The sequence below is a fragment of the Spermophilus citellus genome (genome assembly GCF_964194105.1).
Source record: "Spermophilus citellus genome assembly, chromosome: 5".
In the NCBI taxonomy this organism is placed as follows: Eukaryota; Metazoa; Chordata; class Mammalia; order Rodentia; family Sciuridae; genus Spermophilus; species Spermophilus citellus.
Window position 1 is genome coordinate 155,037,790 of NC_138186.1, and position 24,163 is coordinate 155,061,952.

The 24,163-nt window shown below is 36.8% G+C and overlaps 1 protein-coding gene across 1 annotated transcript in view; it reads left to right on the plus strand.

Moving 5' to 3' along the window:
* ADGB (androglobin) overlaps nt 1-24,163 on the plus strand; it is a gene marked incomplete at both ends in the record, with an annotated part of 160,763 nt that overhangs the window by 42,447 nt on the left and 94,153 nt on the right. The window contains 3 exons of the mRNA XM_081295062.1: nt 7,779-7,873; nt 13,072-13,246; nt 16,444-16,534. Coding sequence (XP_081151188.1) covers nt 7,779-7,873; nt 13,072-13,246; nt 16,444-16,534 — 361 coding nt within the window. The remainder of the gene's footprint in view (nt 1-7,778; nt 7,874-13,071; nt 13,247-16,443; nt 16,535-24,163) is intronic.

Consider the following 24,163-nt stretch of genomic DNA (forward strand, 5'->3'; position numbering starts at 1 on the left):
AGTGTTGATTACAATTTTCAGCTCATCCTTCATTACGTGGTTGAAAATATGTCTTTCTGCCTCCAGCACTGTGCTTTATCTGGTTTATTTTCATTTTGTATTCTTCCTTAATATATTATAATGATTTGTATGTGAAAATTTTAATAGTTCTGGCCTTTGATGTTTACTGAAATGAATCCAGTGATGTGGTAAAGAAAATAGTCACTAGTTACTGCATCTTTAATTTTTCATTAAAATTTATTTTCTTGTATTGATGCCTTAAGTAATATTTTCTGAAAGTGGGAAACATCACATTATCACAGTTCATCTTTATTAAAATGGCTGAATTTGCTCGAGTTTCTTTCTTTGTGAAAGTGAGGGTAATGGTGCCTTTTTTCCACTGGAACACAGTTAAGGTCAATGTCAATATACAGAATGTAGTTCCGATTGGAGCCACTGCCTGAGTCAAATCCTTTATGGAAAGAGTAAGCACCAGGCAATTGATGGAGGCTCCTTAAAATCAGAATCTTCTGATTTCTTAAAGTGAGCATGATATCTGTGAGGGCTCCTCTGAGAATTAAGTATTAAAGTCCAAGTAAAGTGCTTGGTACATGTGGGTAGAAATACATTTTAGTATACTTATTGCTGAAGTCTTTGTTAATTCCTAAACATGTCCAAGATACCATGTTAAAATGAATTCTACAGGACTCTATCTACCATAAATAAAAGACAGTGGCCATATGAACTTCCTTCTCCCATACAGTTAAATGTAAGTGGTTTGGGAGATGGTATTGTTAAAATTCATTTCCTTAAAACAGCTGTTTTGGTTTTACTTATACCAGATTATACAGGGACCCTGAGCATTCAAAAGGTAATTGACCTACAATTCAAACTCTATGAAAAAAATAACATGACATTTACATTATTTATATTCAACTTGACATAAATAAAATGTCATAGGTAACTGAGAAATCATGGAAAGTTTAACATGAAGTACTCCTATTAATTTTATGAAAGTAGTGCATTCATCACAGATGTTATTAAAATAATATGTCACTCAAAGTTTTAAAATGTTATAAATAATATATAATTTTAAGGTGTCAAAAATCATGTAGATATCTATTCATGTTTATACATATATGTATATATTTACATCTATATATCTAATACATACCCTAATAACCATTTATATATCTAATACATATCCTAATAACTATGTGGCATTTAAGAGTTTTTTATTTTGTTATTTTGAAAGTAAATGTATTCATTAAGGTTAACAAATGGTTCAAACAGTATACATGTGTTTGTGTGTGTGTATGTATATATATATATATATATATATATATATATATATATATATATATTATGTAATCTTTACATATATAAAAATTACATAAAATCAAAGACCTGTGTTAATGATTGGCAGAAAGCTCTTTTCTAAATGGTGTTTGGAAGACCCAGCCTCCTTATTTCTTATGGTTCTGACAACTTCAGCAATGTGGATTCTAAATTTCTATACCAGCAGAAGGAAAAAGACCTAGAGCTCTGCATATCTGTGGATATTAGCAGCTTTAAAATTTGTTGAACCCTTATTCTCTAAACAACTAAATTTAAAATGTAACTTAACAAAATCTTGAATTCAAATTGTAACATTAATTTAAAATACCGAAGCTCTAGAAAAAAATGATCAGACCCTTCTCATAGCTGAGACAGAAGTAGTATCCAGGAATATTAGAGATTTGAATTTTGAAGTTATCTAATTACAAGAAAACTTAGAATTTGTTTAGTAATATAAAATAGCTCAGTAACATGGTAACTGTAATTTTGTTTAAAAAAATACAAATCAGTAAGATTGGAATATGTCTTGTTGGAAGAGTAAGGTTGACTGTTTTCTGACCATGAGAGAGATTTTGCTGGATGTTCATAATTTCTTCTTCCTTCGGAGAACATATTTTTCCAGCCTCTGTTGAAGTAAAATATGGCCTGTGCCTGTGTTCTAGCCCATGGAACAGGAACAAAAGCAATGTGCACCATTGCCAATTGACCCCTGAAATAAATGCTCCTGTGTGAAGTCCCCCTTTTCTAACTTGGTGTGGTTAAGGGTACACTGTTAAAGATGGCGGAAGACTGGGAAGAGCAGGGAGACGTGAATTGCTGCTTGGAATCTGTCTGGGGTTTAGTCATGTCTGTGTGAAATGCTTAGATCAGAGCTTATCATGGAGTAAGCATTCAATAAAAGTTAGCCACTATAAGAAATTGAGTTAATATCACACTGAAAAATGATTTATAATCTTAGACAAATATCCCTTATGAATTTGCAGTAGTTATGTAGTAATTTGGAGTTCATCTCACTGTGAATCATTGATTCAGGCTGAAACTGTTATTTATTAAGGCAGTGAATATCTAACAAAATGAAATCAATGATAAAAGTGATACTTAAGCAATATTATTTATTTTATAGCATAGTCTTTTGAAATATAGGGAATAAGAAGAGGTGCACTAAATTGCAACATCTAAATTATACCAATGAAATCCTCCTAAGCAATAAAATACATGTAATTAGCAAGGCAGTTTTGGAAACTGCACAACTTCTAAAGACTGTACAAATATTTTAAGGCAGTTTTAGAGGTTAGGATTTTAAATGTCATCTCCTTAAGTGGGTCTTTTTTCTCCCTTAAATTTATTCACCAATTATTCAACTTGATTGTATGCATTTGTTTTTATTCCATGAAAATGAACAAATTTAAATCTGGGAAGATAAATAAGAACATTCTATGGTTTATGTAATGAATTGTTCTTTAAAAGATACAGAGCTCCTGAATCCAAATATTTCCCTCTAAGATATTCTGAAAGCATTTTTTTTTCATATGTAATGATATGAGGAAGTAGTATTATGGAAATCAGCATATTTACAGAGATATAATGGACCGAATATGAATTCTCTGAGACTCTTTTCAAATATCTCTTTTATCTTTTATGTTAACAGACTCTTTGAGAATCTTATGAAAATCATGAACCTTCTCTCTTCTCCCAAATACTTAGTGCTATTGATTGAATGTGTCCCACAACAATCATGATTTGAAAACTTGGTCACTATGCAAAATTTTGGGGAGGTGAGGCTTAATGAGAAGTGATTTAGGTCATGAGGGTGGAGCAGAGGGATAAATGGCATTATTGCACAAGTGAACTGGTTATCACAGTAGTGGGCTTACTCTAAAAGAGTTTGGCCCTCTTTTCTCTCTAACCCTCTCTTTGCCCTTTGGCTTTTGCCATGGGATATTACAGCAAAAAGACTGTCACCAGATGCCAGTTCCTCAATATTAGACTTCCCAGCCACTAACTGTGAGGAAATAAATTTTGGTTCTTTATAAATTACTCAGTTTGAGGTATTCTGCTATAGCAGCACGAAATAGACTAAGGCACTTAGTATGCACACAAATGTGCAATGTTTTACCTATTTGGGGGAGTTTCTGGAACCCTGAATCCCTTTTATAAGATGTAAATATTTTAGCTCAAAATATCCTATTTTTATTATGTTAATACCCAGAATTCACAGGTTAGTGATAAGATGATAACACCAAAACTGTGATACCAGTATTTATAAGCAGCTGCAATTTGATGGGCTGTGCGATGATACATGCTTATCAAATATTTAGAAGTTGACCCCTGAATAAACGCTGATGTTTTTAATATTTTCACATTAAATATTGCAATCCCATAAAAATTATTGTCATAGAATTTAAAGCACATTCTTTCTGTCATCAACATTATTAATAGCTATATGTTAAGACCATGTCCTTTACCTCATATTTCTAGTAATTATTGTTCTATGATCTAATTTAGAATTCCCAAGTTTCTGTAGATTTTATTATGCAACACTATAAAATAAATGGAAAATGTTCTCTCAAAATACTTGCATCATAGTCAAACTTTATTTGAATATCATATAGAATCTAGAGCTTGAATGACATTATAGGTTTATGGCAAAGTATTTGATTTCTTAATATTAAATATTTAGCTTTAAGAAACTTTAGGAAAGACATAAAAACTTCCATTGTATAATAAGCAAATATGGAATGTAATTCGAACTAAATTTTTTTTAATATTTATTTTTTAGTTATAAGTGGACACATGTCTTTATTTTACTTTATGTGGTGCTGAGGATGGAACCCAGTGCCTCACACACACCAGGAAGCTGCTCTACCTCTGAGCCACAACCCCAGCCCCTGAAAAACTTTTAAACTTAAAAGATTTTAAAATCAGAATTTAGAAGAGAATTAATTTGATGGTTGATTTTATGTGTCAACTTCACTGGACCATATAATGCCCAGATATTTGATTGTAAGCCATTAATATTTAAAAGAGTAGGCTGGGTAACATAGACTGCTTGATCTAGTGCAAGTGGACCTCATTCAATCAGTTAAATGCCTGAGAAAAAGTCTGGCTGTCCCCCAATAAGAGAAAATTCCTGCTGCCTGATCGCCTTCAGACTCAAAGTGAAACTCTGACTATTCCTGGGACTTGAGTCTGTTGACCTTCAGAAAGGAACTATAGTTAGAACTTGTCAGCCCCCATGATCATGTGAACCAATTCCTTATAATAAATCTCCTTTTATATATTTCATATCGGTTCTGTTTCTCTGGATACACCTGACTAATACAGATACTTGTACCATGAAGTAGGGTGCTGCTGTAACAAACACCTACAAATATGGAGGTGGCCTTGTAACTGTGATAGGTAGTGGCTGGAAGACTTTTGAGGTGCTGTCTAGAAACAGCCAAGATTGTCTTAGAGGGCCCTTCCCCCCAATATCTTTCATTGGTGCATTAGTTGTATATAGAGACATATATGTAATAAGTTGTTATATATTTGTACATGTACACAATCTAATTTGGCTAATGCCATTCCCCAGTATTTCCCCTTGCCATTCCCTCCTCCCTCCCCCTAGTCCCTGGTCCCTTTCCTCTGTGCTACTGATTTCCTTTTGGTTTTCATGAGATTTCTCCATTCTCGCCCCAATTTTCTTTTCCCCTTTCCTCTTTAGATTCCACGTATGAGACAAAAATATGACCCTTGACTTTTCTGAATTTGGCTTATTTAACTGATCATAATGTCCTCAGTTCCATTCATTTTTCTTCAAATGACATAATTTCATTCTTCATGGCTAAATAAAACTCCATTGTATATGTATACTAATTTTTTATATCTATTCATCCATTGTCAGAAACCTACACTGGTTCCATAGTTTGGCTATTGTGAATTGTGCTGTAATAAATATGAATATGCATATATCACTCTACTATGCTGACTTTTTAATTTTTAGGATAAATACTGAGGCATGGTCTAACTACATCATATGATAGCTCCATTCCTACGCCTTAAGAAAACCCCATACTTTTTTTTCTTTTTCATGTTAGTTTTATTAATTTATAATCCTGCCAACAGTGTAAAAGTGTTCCTTTTTCTCCACATCCTCTGCAGCATTTAATATTGCTTCTATTCTTGAAGGCTGCCATTTAAACTGGAGAGAGAAGAAATCTAAGTGCAGTTTTGATTCGCATTTCTGTCATTGCTAACCATATTGAGCATTTTTAAAAATATATTTGTTGGCTATTTGAATTACTTCTTTTGAAAAGTGTCAGTTTAGTTAATTTGCCCATTATCAATTGGGTTATTTGGGGGTCATTTTGATATTAAGTTTTTAGGTTTTTTATACATTCTGGATATTAATCCTCCATCAGAAGAGTATCTAGCAACGGTTTTCTCCCGTTTTGTAGGTCTTTCTCTTCACAAACTTAATGGTTTCCATTGCTGTTTAGAAGCTTTTTAATTTGATGCTAACCCATTTATTAACACTTGGCATTATGTCTGAACTTTAGAATCCTATTGATAAAGTCATTGCTTGCACCTAAATGTTGGAGTGTTGACCCTATGTTTTCTTCTGAGAATTTCATAGTTTCTGGTCTAATTTTTAGCCCTTCGATCCATTTTGTGTTGACTTTTGTGCAACTCTAGCTTCATTCTTCTACATACAGATAATCAGTTTTCCCAGAACCATTTGTTAAAAGGCTGTCTTTTCTCCAATGTATATTTTTGGCACCTTTGTCAAGAATCAGAAGACTACATCTGTGTGGGTTTGTCTTTATGCCTGCTATTTTGTACCATTGCTATATGTAATTGTTTTTATGTTCATACGATATAGTTTTGGTTACTGTGGCTCTGTAGTAGTAACCAAGTTAGGTCTTGTGATGTCTCTAAGCATTGGCTTAGAACTGCTATGGCTATTGTGGGTCTTTTATTCTTCCAAATGAATTTTAGGACTATTTTCTCTAGTTTGAGAAGATCAACATTGGTATTTTAATGGGTATGGCACTGTATAATTAATGATATTAAAAAATATTTACATAAAGTCATTTCTAGGCAAAAATATGTTGAAGGTGAAGCTTAGCTTCTCCTTACTACATATAGTGAGATATGAGAGATGAGAGTTAAATTATGAGGATTATGAAGCAAAAAAAAAAAAAACTTGAAGATTTGGGAAATCCTCAATCTCTATTGCAAAACAGAGAGAGGGAGAGATAAATCTTGTTGTAGAAACAATAGCAAGAATGTGTGAACAATCACTCTGTAAGGAGATTAGCAATGGACTAGACATCTCAGCAAAGATCAGGAATACAAATGAATTTGTACCCACAGAGTCAAGACCATTTTAACTAAGGGAATAGAGAAATCAGGATGGAATAAAAGAAGGCTGTTGGACTTCTAAAGTCTACAGAACAGAACAATAGAGCTGTCTGGCTTTGAAAATAAATATGTGTTATCTTTCAAGAAAAGGGAAGAATGATCCCTTGAAATGATTCAAAGACACTCAGGGCTTCCACTGTCATGAAGGCTCAGGGAGCTAGACTGTTTCCACCCCAGCCTCAGCAGGTAGGCTCACCTTTCCTGTTTCAGTAAGTCAGGCTACCCCTACAAAGAGCAGGTGGGCTCCTGCCAATATCCTCATGAGTGGATCCATTGCAAAGAGTCACCAGGCAAGGCCTCCACCCAGGTCTGAGTGGTTGGGGCCACCACCTAGAGCTATTGGTAACAGTGAGCCCAGAAGGCAGAGAATGCAGCCAAAGATTGTTCTAAAGCTTTAAGATCTACTGGACCTTGCCTTGTGAGGTTTTAGACTTACTTGGAATCCGTCTCTTCTTCCTCTTTACTCCTTTCCTGTTTCTTCCTTTTGGAATGAAATCATCTTTCCTTTGCCTGCCTCAACATTGTGTTTGGAAGCATCTACCTTGTCTAGTGTCACAGGCTCATAGTTATGGAGCAGCGACTCAAACCTCAAGTCTTAACCATATGCTATTTAGATATTTATACAAGACTTTGGACTTGTTTGAGGTAGAAATCAGCTAAGATTTTTTTTTTTTTGGTGCTTTGAGGATGGGATAAATGTCATTTGCATGTAAGAAGGGCATACATTTAAAGAGCTGAAATCAGAAGGTTACAGAAGGAAATGTGCATCCCCCATATTCAAGTGTTGAATCCCTAACCCCCAATGTGAGTCTATTTGAAGATAATTTCTTTAGAGAAGTAGTTAGGGTTCAATGAGGTCACAAAGGCGGTACCGTAATTCAGTGGGGACTGGTCTAATAAAAAGAGGAAGACAGCAGATCTCCCTCCCTTCCTCTCCCCCTTCCTCTCTCTCCCCCCTTCCCCTTGCCATGTGAGGTCACATGAGGCACAGTGTAAATGTGACTGCTTAGACCCATTTTTATTAGGATTTTCTTGTGACAATGTTTGTTTTACAGGTTCTTCAGGAATTCAGTCCCCTCATATGGCTGTTTATGCTACCTTTACACCTCTCTATTTGTTTGAAAACAAGATTTTTTCATTAGAGAAGATGGTAAGCATTCAAAACCAAGAAATACATGATTATTTAAGGTGTGTGTAGGTGGTGTGGGGTGGAGGGGTTCTTTGACTTGCAGGGACCTGGCACATCCAAAATTATCTTAGATGATTACAATTCTGATTTTTTTAAAAGAGAAAAAAATATAGTCACACTTTAGTTTTAAATATTTGTTATTATACACAGAAGGAAACGTAGAATTTATAAATGTCAGTGAAAATGATACATACCATTCCTGAATACTGATTAATGAACTTCCCATACTTAGACCACATATATTTTCCTAACTAAGATGATTTAAATTAATCCACACTCTGGCTGGACAGCCAGTTTATGAACTTCCTTGTATCCGAAAATAATATGATGTAAATGCTACTTGCTTGTTTTCTTTCAAATTTAACAAATTGTAGAAAATTTAGAAAATGTGGTCAAAAGTAACAAAATATTCATGGTATACAAGCCTAAGCACAGGCACTGCTAATATTCTGGCACATATCTTTTAATTTTCTTCTATGTATGTTTTCTCTGTGTACTTGTGTTCTTTTTTTATAGAGTGGAAACCAGTTGTTCATTTAACAATTACAATATTAGCATTTTTCTCATGGCATTACATTTTAGTCATTATAATTTTTAGCGATGCATAATATTATGCTGTTGTATAATTTGTAAGCTACCTTTTGTTGTTAGGGAAATTTTTTCCCATTTCCCTGGTAATAGTAAAGTGTATCAAGTTTCTGTACAATATATTTCAACAAATGCTGAATTGCATTTAGAGTGTATTGGGTCCCAATACTGTTTTGTGACTTTAGACATCTGATACTTAATTGCTAGGATTCCCTACATTCTAAAGTTACGACCTTAAAGTATAAGACTAGGAGTTACACTGACATAAGTGCATATGAATGTTCCTTTGGTTAGTTCGAAAGAGCTGAGCTTTAAAACTTTAATGAAAATTAGCTTTAAATGTAAATACTCCAATTGGAATACTGATTATAGTACTTTACTATATGCATTGTATTTGTCTTTTAGATTAGCTTGGGAGCATAATGTTATCATTTTTATCTTCTTCTCCTTTTCCTTTTCCTCCTCCTTCTTCTTCTTGTTCTTTCTTCTCCTTCATCCTCATTCTATTTTTTACATAGAGCCATTCCTAACTGCAAAAATATACCATGGAGCAGTGATAACATCATAAAAATGATCAGGCACAGCATGCCATCTTGAGTAGAGGGATAGCAGCAGTTTCTCTGATTTTAAAGTGAAGCTGTGATTAGCTATAGTTCAATTGCAGAATCAGAAATTTGTACTGGTTCTAAAAATAAGTAGCACAATATTCCAAGTGTGCTTCCAACTTCTTTCTCAAATCAAGTCTCTTGTTGAGATTAGGGCTGGCCACCTCATCCCTGATTCTTTTCTTAACCTCTTTTCCTGCCACTGATGCAGTCTGGCTCAGATATTCTAGTTAAAGACTATCTGCACTATTAAAGAACACTAGCGTGTTTTGTACAATGCTGTGGCCTCGGGTCTTGAGAGGTACTCAGACTCTTTTAAAAATATTAACATGTAGGCCTAGGATGAATGCTTTACTTAACAAACAACAGTATGCAAAATAATAATTGAACTTATGGTGGTACTACTGAAAGTCTAAGATTAAACACAAAGTTAATTTTGAATTTAAAAGACACAAAAAAAACCTATAAGCACATCTGTGCATTTGCTGGTTAATTCAGTTTATTAATTATCTATTATATGCTAACAATATGCTATGTCCTAAAGACACAAAGTAAGTAAGATTGACCAAGTCTCTCCTCACAAAGTTTAAGAATCTGAGGAGGCAATCAGACAATTAAGCAAATTTTGCTAATACAGTTAGAAACCTGTCATAACACCAAGCTCATGAGGTGCCTGCATCATGGTAGATGTAGCTGCACCATGTGTGTTTGGAGTTGTGACCAAATGAATAATTGAATAAATGAATGAAAAAAAAATCAATGGAGAAGAAAAAGCACAAATGTCAGTTTTTCCATTGGATAACTAGAGAACTCCCAAGAAAAACTAACAGTTTAAGCTACGACCTTGAGAAGTTACGCAGGTAAACAAGAAAAAGTGTGTTAGCAGCAGAGAGAATCTTACATTGCAAAGGCTGGAGTGAAAGAGGCCGCACTGGGTTCAGGAAACTACTGGAAATCAAATAGCTTGTAAAGTGAGACACGGGAAAGGCAGCCGCAGTTGTGGGTGGAAGTCAGGTCTTAAAGACCTTTATAAATCTGCACCTAGGATGTTGAAATAGTATAAGGTGTCAGGGGATCTGCAATTAACACAGCAAAGGCAAAAGTAATTAACCTGCCCCCAAGGCTATGATGGTCATAAGAGGGTCATGCTTCTGCTAGTTTGCCTGCTGATTCTTTTAGGTTAGCTCTATCTATGAGGCTGTTCTAGTTTCCTGATAAATATCAGATTATAATAGAGATATAATGTTTTAATAATAAGCCTTTAGGAAACAATCTCTTTCCTAATAAAATTTTATTAAATGGAGAACGCTGCCAAACATTATAACCCCAAAGACAATGAGATCAAGTAAAACAAAGTAAATTACTTGCATTTATTTAAATAAATGAAGAAGATGACAAGAGAAACTATGATAAAACTTGAAAAGGACCAAGATGCCAGGAATTACCCTACATGATTCAACATCCTCCCCACTTGGGTATTCTAAATGATTTTAGTTTTATTTAGATGGATGACTTAGGAGTTTTAAGAAAGATTCCTCTGTGTGCCAAAGCTCCTGCTCCTTCCTTCAGAAAGTTTGAAATGAAATGGGGTAAAAGAGTAGAAGGAGTTTAGGAAAGGAAATATATAAATTATTCAATAAAAACTTATTGGGCACCTACTCAGTGTTTGAAGCACTATTCTAAATCCCTGTCTGCCTCTAATCCTAATCCAAGGAACTTTGAATTCTTCAATGAAATTTCTTATCATTGAACTCTTATTAATAACATTGTTTTACAAAATCAGAATCATTGTGTAGTACGTTGAAAATAAAATGAAAAATTAGAAATTGCCTTTTTAAAATTTCTCATGCTAAAGTCAAGTTGGTACTTTGGCAGATGACTCAAACAATAAATAGGTGCAGACACCATACTTTGTTCTTCGGACTGGTACTTTACATTTTCAAAATATTTAAAATCATTTTATTTTCAAACACTCTGGGGTTCAATAAAGAAAGACTTTAAAAATGCAAAGGCTTGTTGCAGTAATGAGAAATTAACATAGGTAGGCCAAAAATATCACTCACAAAAATGTTCAATTTATTGAATGTATAAATACTTCTTGAGTCTGACCTCTATTTTTGATACTGTTGATATGTGACTTTTTTTGGGGGGGGGTCACTGGGGATTGAACTCAGGAGCACTCAACCACTAAGCCACATCCCCAGTCCTATTTTGTATTTTATTTAGAGACAGGGTCTCACTGAATTGCTTAGCATCTTACCTTTGCTGAGGTTGGCTTTGAACTGGTGATCCTCCTGCCTCAGTCTCTCGGGCAGCTGGGATTACAAGCACGTGCCCCCAGAAGTGTGACTTTTATAGGACCACACCTTTTTAAATACTAAATGAGGCAGGTTTTTATTGAATGACCTCGAATTCTTTCATAAGATTTCATTGAAAGGGGCTGGGGCTGTAGCTCAGTGGCAGAGCGCTTGCCTAGAATGTGTGAGGCTCTGGGTTAGACCCTTAGCACCATGTAACAAACTAAACAAAGTCATGCTGTCCATCTACAACTATAACAAACAAAATTAAAAAAAAATATTTCATTGAAAGGATTACTTTCAAGTATTGACTTGATCCATGGAAACTTCTAAAACCTGACAAAGTTCAAGCGGTAGGAGAAGTTTCTAGGAAAGTTTTTTTAAAGCCACTTTAAGACATAATTATAGAAATTTTGGAATATTTTTCAGCAAACTGCTAAAATCTAATTTAAAAAAAAGGAAAAGAAGAATTTTTCTCTACTTCTTAATTAGGCCACTCTAAAGACCATTAAGTCACTTTTATCTTTACTTTGAATGATACTTTTACATGGTTTTATTGGACTCACTGATTAGCTCCTTCTTAGGATGATTCCTCCAGTTCTAGCTCATGGGTGCCCCCACCTGTTTTGTGTCTTGGTGAAGTACAGATTGACCTGAGTCCTGAGAGCAAGGCAGATTCCAGCTGAAGCAGTAATTTGGAAGAGGCTGATGGGTAGACTGCTGGTCCTTCTAAGTGAACCTTTTGTAAATTTAGAGTCTCAATTGCAGTTATTCCATCAAAATTAATGATGCAAAATTAGAAGGAAGGAAGAGTTATTGGCAAAACCAACTTTAAAGTAATTAATATTGCATTTTATTTTAAGTGTTAAAGCAAGCTGTGGAAGTCAGAATTTGGTTATGGTATACATGTGTTATTATTTAGACTAGTACTTTACATAGTGTGTGTGTGTGTGTGTGTGTGTGTGTGTATGTGTATTTATAACTTAAAATTTCACACACTTTTTAATTTCTGATGGCATATATTAGGCAGAAGTCAGTAACCCAAGTCTATGTAAACATTATTCCTAATTATTCCAAAGTAGAGTGGCTTCAGGAGACCTGAGCATTTGAACATGGAAACACTCCTAGATTTGGCAGGGCAGCCTGTGTCCCCTGCACTTGCATGAATGCCACACTGTCATGACTAATTAGGGGGATTTCCCACGAGGGAGCCCTCTGTTAGAGAGAGAGGGAACAGTCTTAGAAAAGGCAACAGCCTGCCACCCAGTTGACCTGAGCACATTTAGGACAGTGAATTGTCTTTAATATTAGGTAACAATTCCCAGTAATAAACACTAGGATTAAAACTTGGACCTATAAAAATCACGGTGAAAATTTTGGACAATGACTAGAGTGCTAAGATTGTTGCTGTCTCATGAGGATCTTGAGCTTTTAGAACTGATTCTAGTTCTAGTCTCTCATTTTTTTTTTCAAATAAGAACATTAGCCTCTCCTCCATCAAAATTAAAAGATGGAAAGAAATATAAATGGTGACAGTGCTTATAATAAAGGAGGTACAAAAATGGATGGTCAAATATCATGGCAATAGCATTTTTATATTGACGAAAGTATGATCTTAAAGCTGGAGGTGATTGAAAGAATCCTTTTGCGTCTTCTCTCCATTTCCTAGGCAAATTCTGCTGAGAAACTTAGAGAATATGGACTCTCCCACATCTGTAGCCATCCTGTGCTGGTGACGCGAAGCAGGTCATGTCCCCTTACAGCCCCACCAAAACCACCTCCCTTACCCCGCTGGAAGCTCATCCGCCCCAAAAAAGAGATGGTCATAACAGATGAACCTCAAGGTAGTATCGTGTTGTCTTGAAATGTTTCCAGTTACCAGTTCTCTTCATAAAAGTTTAATAATTTTTTTTTGTGATGAAAGATGAATGTTGAGGTCCAGCTCCATCACTACACCTAAAACCTACTTGAATTTTATATCTAAATTCTATGTTCTTAAAAAATTAAATCTCTACATCTCAGAAACCAAGCATTTTTGTTCATTTCTAAATTGACCAGCCAATCACTTCTCTCTTTGAGTTATTCTTAGCATGATAGGAAAGTAGATTGTAGTAAATAATATGGAAACTTAATAGAGTATATCAAGCCTCTGGAATGAATTTCCAAGGGGAAAATCACCACGGAATATCATGCAGAACATAATCTTTGAGTTATATGATTTATAATTAGAACTCCTATAAAAATAGAACTTCTACTATGAAGTGGCCCCCAAGTTAGTACCTTCATATGGACACAGTGAATGATGGTTGTCCTCAGAAATAAATAGGTTCTCATGGGCTAAGGAGAGGGAGGCGTGTGTTCCCATTCTGTTATTATATTCTCACAATTCATTTTTAACTTCCCCACAGTCCATGTCTTAAAACCTTCACATATTTTTTTCTCTACAAGTCTTCGTTCTTACTCTATTTTTTTCCCATGCACATAATATTTAAATAAAAGCAGGACCAAGAGAGCAAGAAAAGGAATGAATGAGACCATAAGTGCAAAATCAATTTTAAAGCAAAAACAGGAAATGAGGGGATGGATTTTTAAAAAGAAACACTAATAATCAAACAATTGAGATATTAACCAATAATTCATATTTGTGTATGTTTATTCAACATACATATTCTTCCCATAGCTAATTTAGCATGTATACTTTTAAATACAGGATGAAGAAAACTGGAATGCTATGGGTTGTGTGTGTGTAGTGTGTGTGTGTGTGTGTGTGTGTGTGAATATATATATATATTTTTTTCTCATTCCCAGAAGCTTAAATTATCCTGTTAAAAAATAGACTTTGTTATTATTTTAATGTACATCTCCTTGATTTTGCATGTTTTCCATTTGTTTTGTCTGATATTTCATTATTTTATAATTCTATTAATTCAGTAACATCATTTTCTGGAAGTTATTGCATCAGAGATTGTATAAATGATCGACTTCTTTTACTACAATTAAATAGCTGAGGCAATTAACTTATAAGGAGGAAAGGTTTATTTGGGCTAATGCTTTGAAGATTCCATTCTAAAATTGGTTTGGCACTCTAAGGAGCCATCATGCACAGAACACATGAAAGGCAGACCGTTCATCTCATGAGCCAGAAAGCAATGAAGAAGAAGAAAAAAAAAAGACTGTGAGCCCTCAGTCTCTTTCAAGGGCACCCCCAATGGCCCAAGACCTCTCACAAGGCCCTACCTCTAAAGGTTCCACCACCTTCCAATAGTGCCACTCTGGGGACCATGCCTTTATTTAACACTGTGTGTGTGTGTGTGTGTGAATATATATATTTTGGAGGGCATTCAACCTTGAAGCTATAGCAGGAGTTTCATTCAAAGGTCATCTGAAATACAGTGAAACAGTGAAGGCAGAGCCATAGTGAACGTACACTTGCCACTTACCAAAGGCATCGCTGCTGAGCTTTAGATATGTTTCAGCGGTGGATCCCAGGATTCATCCTTGTATCCTTTTGAGTGGTGGGACTGTCTTTGCATTGCTTTAACTCCTGCTGTCACTTCAAAGGTGGGTAATAGTTCATTGCAAGTGACAAGAGAACTGTGTCCCAGTCACAGAGGAAATTGTAAGACTCAGTGGTACTCAGGAGCCTAAAACTGCCTTAATCACATAGATTGAAATATTTACCTGTTCCTCGCCTCTTATATCCCACCATAATTTATACATTTTAAAAATATAAATTACAACTGGTAACCATGTAATTTTCCTCACATTTGCTCTCTGCCTACATTGACACCACCAGTACAGCTGGTAGCAAAGATTTCTCTAGCACAACATGGGTTATCCTTGCCAGAAAGAAACAAAAAGAAAAAAAAAAAAGTCTGTTTGGGGTGGAAAAGAGAAATGGTGGATTTATTTTTTATTCAGGCTCAGCCACCTCGCCCCTTTCTGCTAAATTCTTTCAGACATTGCCACATATTATTTTGAGTTCAGCAGTGACTTGTTGGTACCAACAAAGTGCGTGTGCTGCTTTGAGTTCCAAGAACTCCTTCTTTCCCTCCCTCATCTCTTCCTGCCTGCCTGCCTCCTAAATGCTATGTTTTAGTTAAATGCAATGAGTCACTAAAAACAGTTGTTCATTCAGAGCATTAAGGAACAACAGAATGAAAGGAAGAACACTGAACATACAGGTGTCCTCTGATTTTGCAACCGACTGTTGTGTAATTCTGTCATATTCTCCGTAAATTGGGGATGGTAATCTCGTGATTGGTAAAATTCTATACCGGCAGTGTCCTTACCCTAGGGATGTCATATAATTGTCTTTATTCTCTCTATTAGTCTCAATAATTAAATTAAAAAGTAACCAAAAAATAGGGAGAGAGATCATTTTGGAGGATGACAATGGAATAATCAGGGAAAATTTGTCTGTACTGTGTTATAGCCTCACTTCTCTTCCTCATGTCCAATTTCAGTGCTCACCATGGGAAGGCACAAGCTGTGTTCCCACTTCTAGATCAGCTTCAGAGTTAGGAGTGTCCGCAGATCCTCTCTTACCTGGTGCTTTTGTTTCTACTCTGACCTTTAGTTTATTACATTTTCTGTTCTTCCACTAAGTTCTCCCATTTCCTCTTGCAGTCTTAAGTCACTGTGTTGTAGAGGCTAACAAAGGGAACACATTTTTTTTAGTAAAATACTTTCTTTTATAGAAAAATCATTCTTGTACTTGAAATAGCAGCAAATGCCAAGTAATATTTCTTTAAGATATTACCATCTTTCCCCCTCGAGACTTAATTGTTTCATATCACACTCTAGGAAGCAAATGTGGTACAGAAAAAAATTAATATTGGCAAGATCATAAACTGTTTCAGTAAAAAACCCTTAAGTATCTTTGTAAATTTCAATTTAACTGTATTGAAATATGTTGCATAAACATAAAAATATGCTGCATAATTAATCTAATCAGAACTGCATTTAATGTTAAGATCTGCATACAATTCTAAAAGTCTTTTTAAAATGTATATCACAATTCCTAACTGCTACTTTTTAGAACCAGTAATAAAGAAGCCTGAACAGTTTCTTGAGATTTCAAGTCCATTTTTGAATTACAGAATGACTCCATTTACAATTCCAACAGAAACGTAAGTATAAACATTCTTTCTCAGAAATACATCTTGTTGACAAATAAAGTACTTTGTGGTGTGTGTTGTTAAAAAAATAACTCTAAATGAAAGCATTTTGAAGAACATTAAGGAAAAGGCAAAATATAGGTATGTAGGTAGATAGGTGATAGATAGATGGATAAATAGATGATAAATAGATATTTCCTTGATGTCCTAAAACTTGTGAATACACTTATTCACTTATTAATATTAAACATCTTTGACTCAACTTTTTATGTGTGAATCTTATAGACTAAATGTTTGTCTTCCCTCCAAATTCATATATTGAAGTCCTAACCTGGAATGTGGCTGGATTTGGAGACGAAACCTTTTAAGAAAGTGATTAAGGTTAATTGAGGCCTATGGTTGGGGCTCTGAGCTGATAATATTAGTGGCCTAAGAGGAGAGACTCCAGAGAGTTTGCTGTTGGTCTGTTAGTCTGTCTCTTTCTCCTCCTCCCTGCACATACACCATGGAAAAGCCATGTGCACAGAGAGGAGGTGACTGTCAGCAAGGAAGCAAGAAAGAGGGCCTTCTATGAAACCAATCCTGCCAGCACCCACTCTGATCTCGGCCTTCCTGTTCCAGAACTGTGAGAAAATAAATGTTTCTTATTTAAATCACCAGCCTATGACATTTTATTATGTCAGCAAACTAATATAGATTTTGGTACTAAAAAGTGTAATACAGTGTAATGGCAATTTGAAAATTGTGGGTGTTGCTTTAGAATGGGGTACAACTAGAGGAGTTGTGAGGTAGATGCTGGAAAAATTGCACATTGCTGGGAGGAAACTGTTGGTAGGAGATGCTGACAAGGCTCCAAAAGAAAAGAGGAGATCTGGATAGGAAGCCCCATTATCACGGAAAACACATAAATGACGATAAACAGAATATTGGTAGAAATATGAACATTAATGGCTGTCCTGGGGAGATCTCAGGTGGAAACAAGGAGCAGGTTATTTGAAACTGGAGAGAAAGAAACCCTTATTGTTAAGTAACAAGGTAATTGGCTAAATTGTGTTCTAGTGTTGTATAGAAGTTAGAATTTGCTAGCAATGTTATTGGATATTTAGCCAAGGAGATTTCTAAGCAACTCAAGATAAGAGAGATATACTGAAGAAGGAATTATCAAGTAAAAAACAAACAAACAAAAAAAACCCAGAACTTAAAGATTTGGAAAATTGTCAGCTCCCTCTTATTGCAAAAAAATGAGAAAGGATGTTGTGAGGAGAAGGCCAAGGGTATACAGAGCCATCACTAGATAATGGCATGACACCAACAGAAATCATAGTTTGTACTGAAGGAGATGAGAATAGGACTGAATAAGGAAAGGCTGTGGGACTTCTGAAACTCAACAGAACTATTCAGCTGCAAATATGCACCTTCAACTATGGAAAGAATGACCCCTGAGAGGATTCAGAAGTCATCTGGGCCACCTCTCCCACCCAGGCCCTTGATTGCAGCCTGAGGCAGCGGGACCACCCCACAGTACTCTGGAGGTGACACTGCTTCCCCAGCAGGCATGGAAGGCAGAACAGCAAACTAAGGGGGATTATTCTCAATGCTTAAGATCTAATGAAATTTGACCTGCTAGGGTTTAGATTTACTTGGGACCTGTCACCTTTTCTTCTTTCCCATTTCTTCCTTTTGGAATGGGAATGTACATCCTATGCCCATACCAACATTGTATTTTGAAGCACATATCTTGTCTAGTTTCACAGATTTACAGCTGGAAGAGATTATTGCTTCAGGATAAATCCTACCCTGAGGTTCAATTGTATCTGACATAGATGATATTTGGGGAAACTGGGACTTTTGATTTTAGAGTGGATGTTAGGCCAAGTTAACATTTGGAGCTCTTGAGACTGGGTCAATGTATTTTTGCATGTGAGAAGGAATTTGGGGTCTAGGAGTAGAATGCTGTCAACTGAGAATTTGAATTTCCACCAGAATTCATATGTTGATGGACTGACCCCTAGTGTGGCTCTATTTGAAGATGGAAGTGGTTTGAATGTGTTTGAAGATGGTTTGAGTGTGTTCCCCAGAGTTCTTGCATTAGAAACTTAATACCCAATGCAACACACGGGAAGATGGAGAGTAAGAAAAGGCTTATTAAAGGCCAAGACCCTCAGAGGCTGGGGCTATATCAGTTGGTAGAGTGCTTGCCTTGCATGCACAAGGCCTTGGGTTCAATCCCCAGCACAAAACAAAACAAAACCAACAACAACAACAACAAAAAATCAAGACCCTCATGAAAGAATTAATGACATTATTATGGCGTGGGTTAGTATCATGAGAGGATAAGAAGGGATATATGATAGACAAGGGTGCTGACTTCTTGTGCTCACTTGGTCTACTCCTTTCTGCCCTCTTGCCTTTCTGAGATGATGCAGCATGAAGATCCTGTCAGATGCTGGCAGCATGGATTTTGGACTTCCTAACCTCCCAAACCATGAGCCAAATGAATCTCTTTTTTAAAAAAAATATTAAGTTACCCATTCTCAGGTGTTCCGGTATAGCAACAGAAATAGATTAAGACAGGAAGTCATTAAAGTTAAACAAGGTCATAAGTATGGAGCCAGGCCTGATCGAGTAAAGTTAATGTCCTTAAAGTATGAGACACTAGGAAGTGCCTTCTCCAGGCACACATTGTGAGGAAAGTTCATACAAGCACATGGCTTTAATTTTGTCATGGAATCCCAAGCAGACTGACAGAGCAAGCACCATATTTCACAGGAAGACAGAAAAATGACATCTCATCCTGAATAGACATCAACTTTTGGGATGGTGGAAGGATCTGCTGCATATGTAAGTAAATAATTACAATATAATTTAATAATTGCCATTAAAAAGTTATGACTCAGATTCTGTGGTTGTATCTCCAAAAAACATATTTGTACAAATAATTAGAGCCCTAAGTACAGGACTCCTGGATTTGGTGCTTGTGCTAGAGGTGAAGAACTTGCCTTTAGCCTGTGATGTGGGTGACTCTCCTTCTGACTATCAAGGTCCCCTCTTCCTGTCAGGCATAAGCTCATCCAGAGCTTGATGTCCTTTCTTCTTCCTCTTCCTCCATCACCCATGCAGTCTTCCAGTTGAAAGTTCACACTTTGGAGACACAATGGAGGGTAAAGTTTGGAGGCAGCTGCTGTGTCGGTGACTGCATGGTTAGCTTAGTTAACCTTACAAACATTTCTTGCCACACGGTCCCAGCCCTTGTCTGTCACCAGCCTCTACTGCTTTTGACTTAGGGTTTGACTTAGGATTCAATGGAGAGGTTCTGGGTACTCTCTCTGATTTGGGGTGCCTTTTGGTTTTCCTAATGGTACTGAGGGTTTTTCTGGCCTGATGTTTTGCCAACAATCTGTTCTCATCTGTCCCTGAGGAATGTAGCACAGCCCAGATCATGGCACTCCTATTTTGCCATTTCTACATGACTTTGCTTTTATATTTTGACTTCTTCTGAGACCCTAGTGGAATGGTAGTTGGGAGAAGGGGGACATTTCTGTATTGAGTCTATTATCTTGAACTGTGTAAGCCTTCTTGGGCTGTCCCCTCATTGACATTTCCCTTCCCACGCCTGTTTGTGCCTCCTTATTCCTTACCCAGTCAGACTCAGAACTCCCTTCACCGTGATTAATCTGCATTCCCCGTTTCTTATGACCAATTAACCAAACAACCTGAAATCAAGAAAAATACCCCAATTATTAACAAAAATCACAAATTTTTCTGAAGTTTTGATGGAAAGTTTTGCTAGATTGAGGGATGCTTTGTATTTTGGTCATATTTGAGCAACCCAAATAAGTAAAAAGGGAATCCTAGGTACTGCTGCTCCTAAATCATCAGTCATGGCACTGATGAGGATCCCTCTGGTCACCATCAGCCTTGGCCTCCCAAGCTTCTCACCATGCTGTGTGGCCTCTCCTGTCTCTTCCTCTCCTGGTCCTGCTATTTCATTGTTATTCAGAGAGGAGGATAGCTTGCAATTTTGTTTTGCATTATAGCCCCCTTACAGATCATGCTCTCCAGCACTTACCTAGTACCCTTTCTCTCCTATCTTAGTGTGGCACCTGCTAGAGCCACTCCTGGGATGGCCAAGGATCCCAACAGCCAAGTGTGGGGAGTGGAGCCTGAGATCTGAAGTAGTATTTTGGCAGCAGTGCTGGGCAGGGGCCGTCCGATCTCCTGGCCAAATGTGGCAACACCTTCTGTGTTCTCTCTCAGTTTATTTTTTTCCAATATGGATGCATCAAATGTTTTCCAAAATTTTAGTCCGCTTCCTTTTTGACTGACAATTCTGGAATTATTTTATCTTCTAGCATTTTACAGTAAGCAGTCAAGAGAAACTGAACCACAAATTCAACAGTTTGCTAGAAATGTCCTCAGTTAAAACTCCAATTTCATTTTGATAGGAAGCAGAAACATGAAGTTCAGGGGGGTAATTCCATAGACTGGGCTTACTCGCTGGCCCCCCACATGCTTTTTAAAAAGCTATTTACCTGAGGCCAATCTGGTCCTGCTCTGGCTTGGGTCAGTGGGATTTTACATTTCTTTATAAATACCCTGTCATCCCCAGGATTATTCTCTGGTCAGAGAAATCTAAGACTCCTCCTTGTCGAAAAAAAAAACACAAATTACCCTAAAGAGGGGACTTTTGTGACCTTTATACAGACCAAAGATTCCAAGATTCAGAAAAACAGTATATCTAAGAGCAAAGACCATCGATCCTAAAATCTGAAATACAAGTTCCAATCAGAACCATTTCACACTGGCCAAGGTGACCAAGAGTTACCTTTAGATCTTTAACATTATTCTAATCTTATTACAATAGCAAAATTATCCCTCTCAGTGGGTTTTCCTAAGGTACCTGTGGCTAAGACCATGCACAATAGAGACTTAGAAATCTGATGCAATACTACTGTCAATCAAGAGTTAAGAGGTGATATCTGGTGGGACTGTCTAGAAACTTCCCTAAGACCCCCAACTAGGGAACAAAGGGAGCATGTGGGCATTCTCTTTTTTGAGAGAACCTATCCTCTTCCTTGAGGGCATCTTTTACTTTCTCCTCTAATAAGCTTTGCTATAATTTTACTATAAAATCTTCTCACGTGAGGACACAACATCTGAGAAACACAACACAACCCCCAGATTCCTGGAACTAGAGTTAGTAAAAGTCTCTTCCACTTTCCACAAAGTACCAGCATAAAACATAATTCAGTTGTGTTCTTGCCCACTTGATAAAAATGATAGCCAACAATATGTCCCATAATATGTTCCTCATTTCCATGTGAGACCTCGACAGACTGGTCCTTACCGTCCATATTTCTATTTTTCTACCATCACTGTGCCTATAACTCACCACATGGGAGTTTGAGGAAGTCTCTCAGAGGCAGAAAAGACCTTTACTCCAATCTTCCAGGCTCCTGACACATTACAGAAAAGAATTTAGGGATGTGTCATGTTTTAGCGAAGACAAGAAGAAGAGCTTTATTAGGAAGCAAAATGTAAAAGTAAGCATTCTCAGAACATGTGCTATCTAGTGTGGTGACAGCACTTGAAGTCTGAGATTTTATTAAGGTAAATAATTAGGTGAACTGTGTTTGATCCAAAGGGACTGGACTTCCTTCGGGATTGGGAAATACTGATAGTGGTCCTGGTGTGGCATGTAGGTTTTAGTTCACATCAAAATCTCTGGTGGTCAGGTTGATGAGGTTAATACCGCCGATTATCAGTGACAAGTCCTGCTTCCCTACATGTTGAAGTTTGAACATTAGAAAAGCATGCATATGAAGCAGGGTTTATTTAAAAAGGGGTAACATAGACTTCTCCTGGGAGGGAGAAGGGGCCATAGCTGGTAACATGGTATCCCAAGAAGAGTGTTCTGCCCTTTTTGTATATCCTAGGCTTCCTTTGTTCTCCTGCTTTCCCCACTTATCTTTCCTCTTCCTGCCTAGGTGACTAGGCCCAGGAACTGCTGGGTGGGATAGCAAAACAGGTGGGCTGAAGGGAAAGGGCAGGATGGAGTAGACAATGACACATTAATGTCCTTATAGCTCCCTGTAGGGAGGGGAAATTCCTGGGACAGGTTACCTTGGCAACAGGTTGGAGCAGGGGCAGGTTCTTGATAAGATCCCTCAGGGAGCAATCTCCAACTTCCCAGACTCACTCAAAATTGGCCTCCTTGACCCGACCTGACTGATTTACCTACCCTGACTGCCTAATTCTGGCTTCATACGTGAGCCCCTAGCTTTATAGAGTTAATGGTCTCTTTCTGTCCCTCAGCCTCCTTTGTTTAGCTCTGTTTAGCTCACAGCTCAGGAGTTGTCCACAAGCCACCTATTCCACATTGCAACAGGGACATTTCTCCTTTAAAAATTCGGGTTTTTTTTCCTTCTTTATTTCTAAATTTCTATCTCACAACCACTTCCTTAAGAAGACTGAGACTTTCTATACAGTTCTCTTTGGTTTGTGAGCTTTCACCAGAATCATCTCTTAAAGTATGTGCATGGCAACATTGGCTTTTTGTTAGCCTCTCCCTATTATGCAGTTCCAAAACTGTTTCCGCATTTTTAGGGAGTCATTTATAGCAGCAACCTGACTTCTCAGCATCAATTCTCTGTCTTAATCTATTTGGGCTGCTGTAACAAAATACCATAGACCAGGTGGCTTTTGAACAACAAAATTTTACTTGATCATTCTGGAACCTAAGAAAGCTGCACTTGCCAGTAGACTTAATGTTTGGAAAAAACCTCCTCCTTGTGCTTCTGACCCTCTGGCTGTCTCCTCACATGGTGAGAGGGGCAAATAAGTTATCTGGAGTTTCTTTTTCAAAGGCACTTGTTCCATTCATAAGGGTTCTGTCCTTGGGACCTAATTACCTCCCCAAATTTCGACCTCCTCATATCATTAACTCAGGGGTTAGGAATTAGCATGAATTCTGGGGGTACCAACACACATTCAGACCATAGCACTTCCCTCACCCTGTATCTCTTAAGTTATGTGTTCTTTCAGGAGGTTTCCAAAATGAATTTAGTTTTTTCCCCTAGAGAAATAACCCATGAAGCTGCTAAAGTAATATGTTTCCATTTTTTATTCCCTTTCTATATGAAAAATCTTCAAATATTTGGCAACAGTTTTATGCCTACTCCATTTCCTTTATGTTATTGGGTTTCTTGGTATGTAACTGAATATTGTGTACGTTAGCTTTCATTCCCACTGTACTTTTCAGTCCTAAAAGCCCACGGAATTTCTTTTCCTATTAAAGCTGCAATGAATAAAGCTTCTGAAACTTGGGATATAATCAGTCTTAACTGATGCTGCAGTATAGTATAAATGAAATGCAATTTTATCGTCACTGTCATTAATGTGGTCAAAAAAAATTTGTGCTTTAGTAGCTTCTTGTAATGCACATATAATGAAAGTTTAAAATTCTTTGTTTCTTAATAGAGCATATTCAGAGTCTTTCTTGTTTCCTTGACAATCACATTCAGCATTACTACTATACTGTCTTATGTCAAACGAACCTCAAGGACTTGAGAAAAACAATTAATTACTCTAACACTCAATGACCCCAAACTACTGGCCCTTTCTGGGTTTTATTTCTTTTGT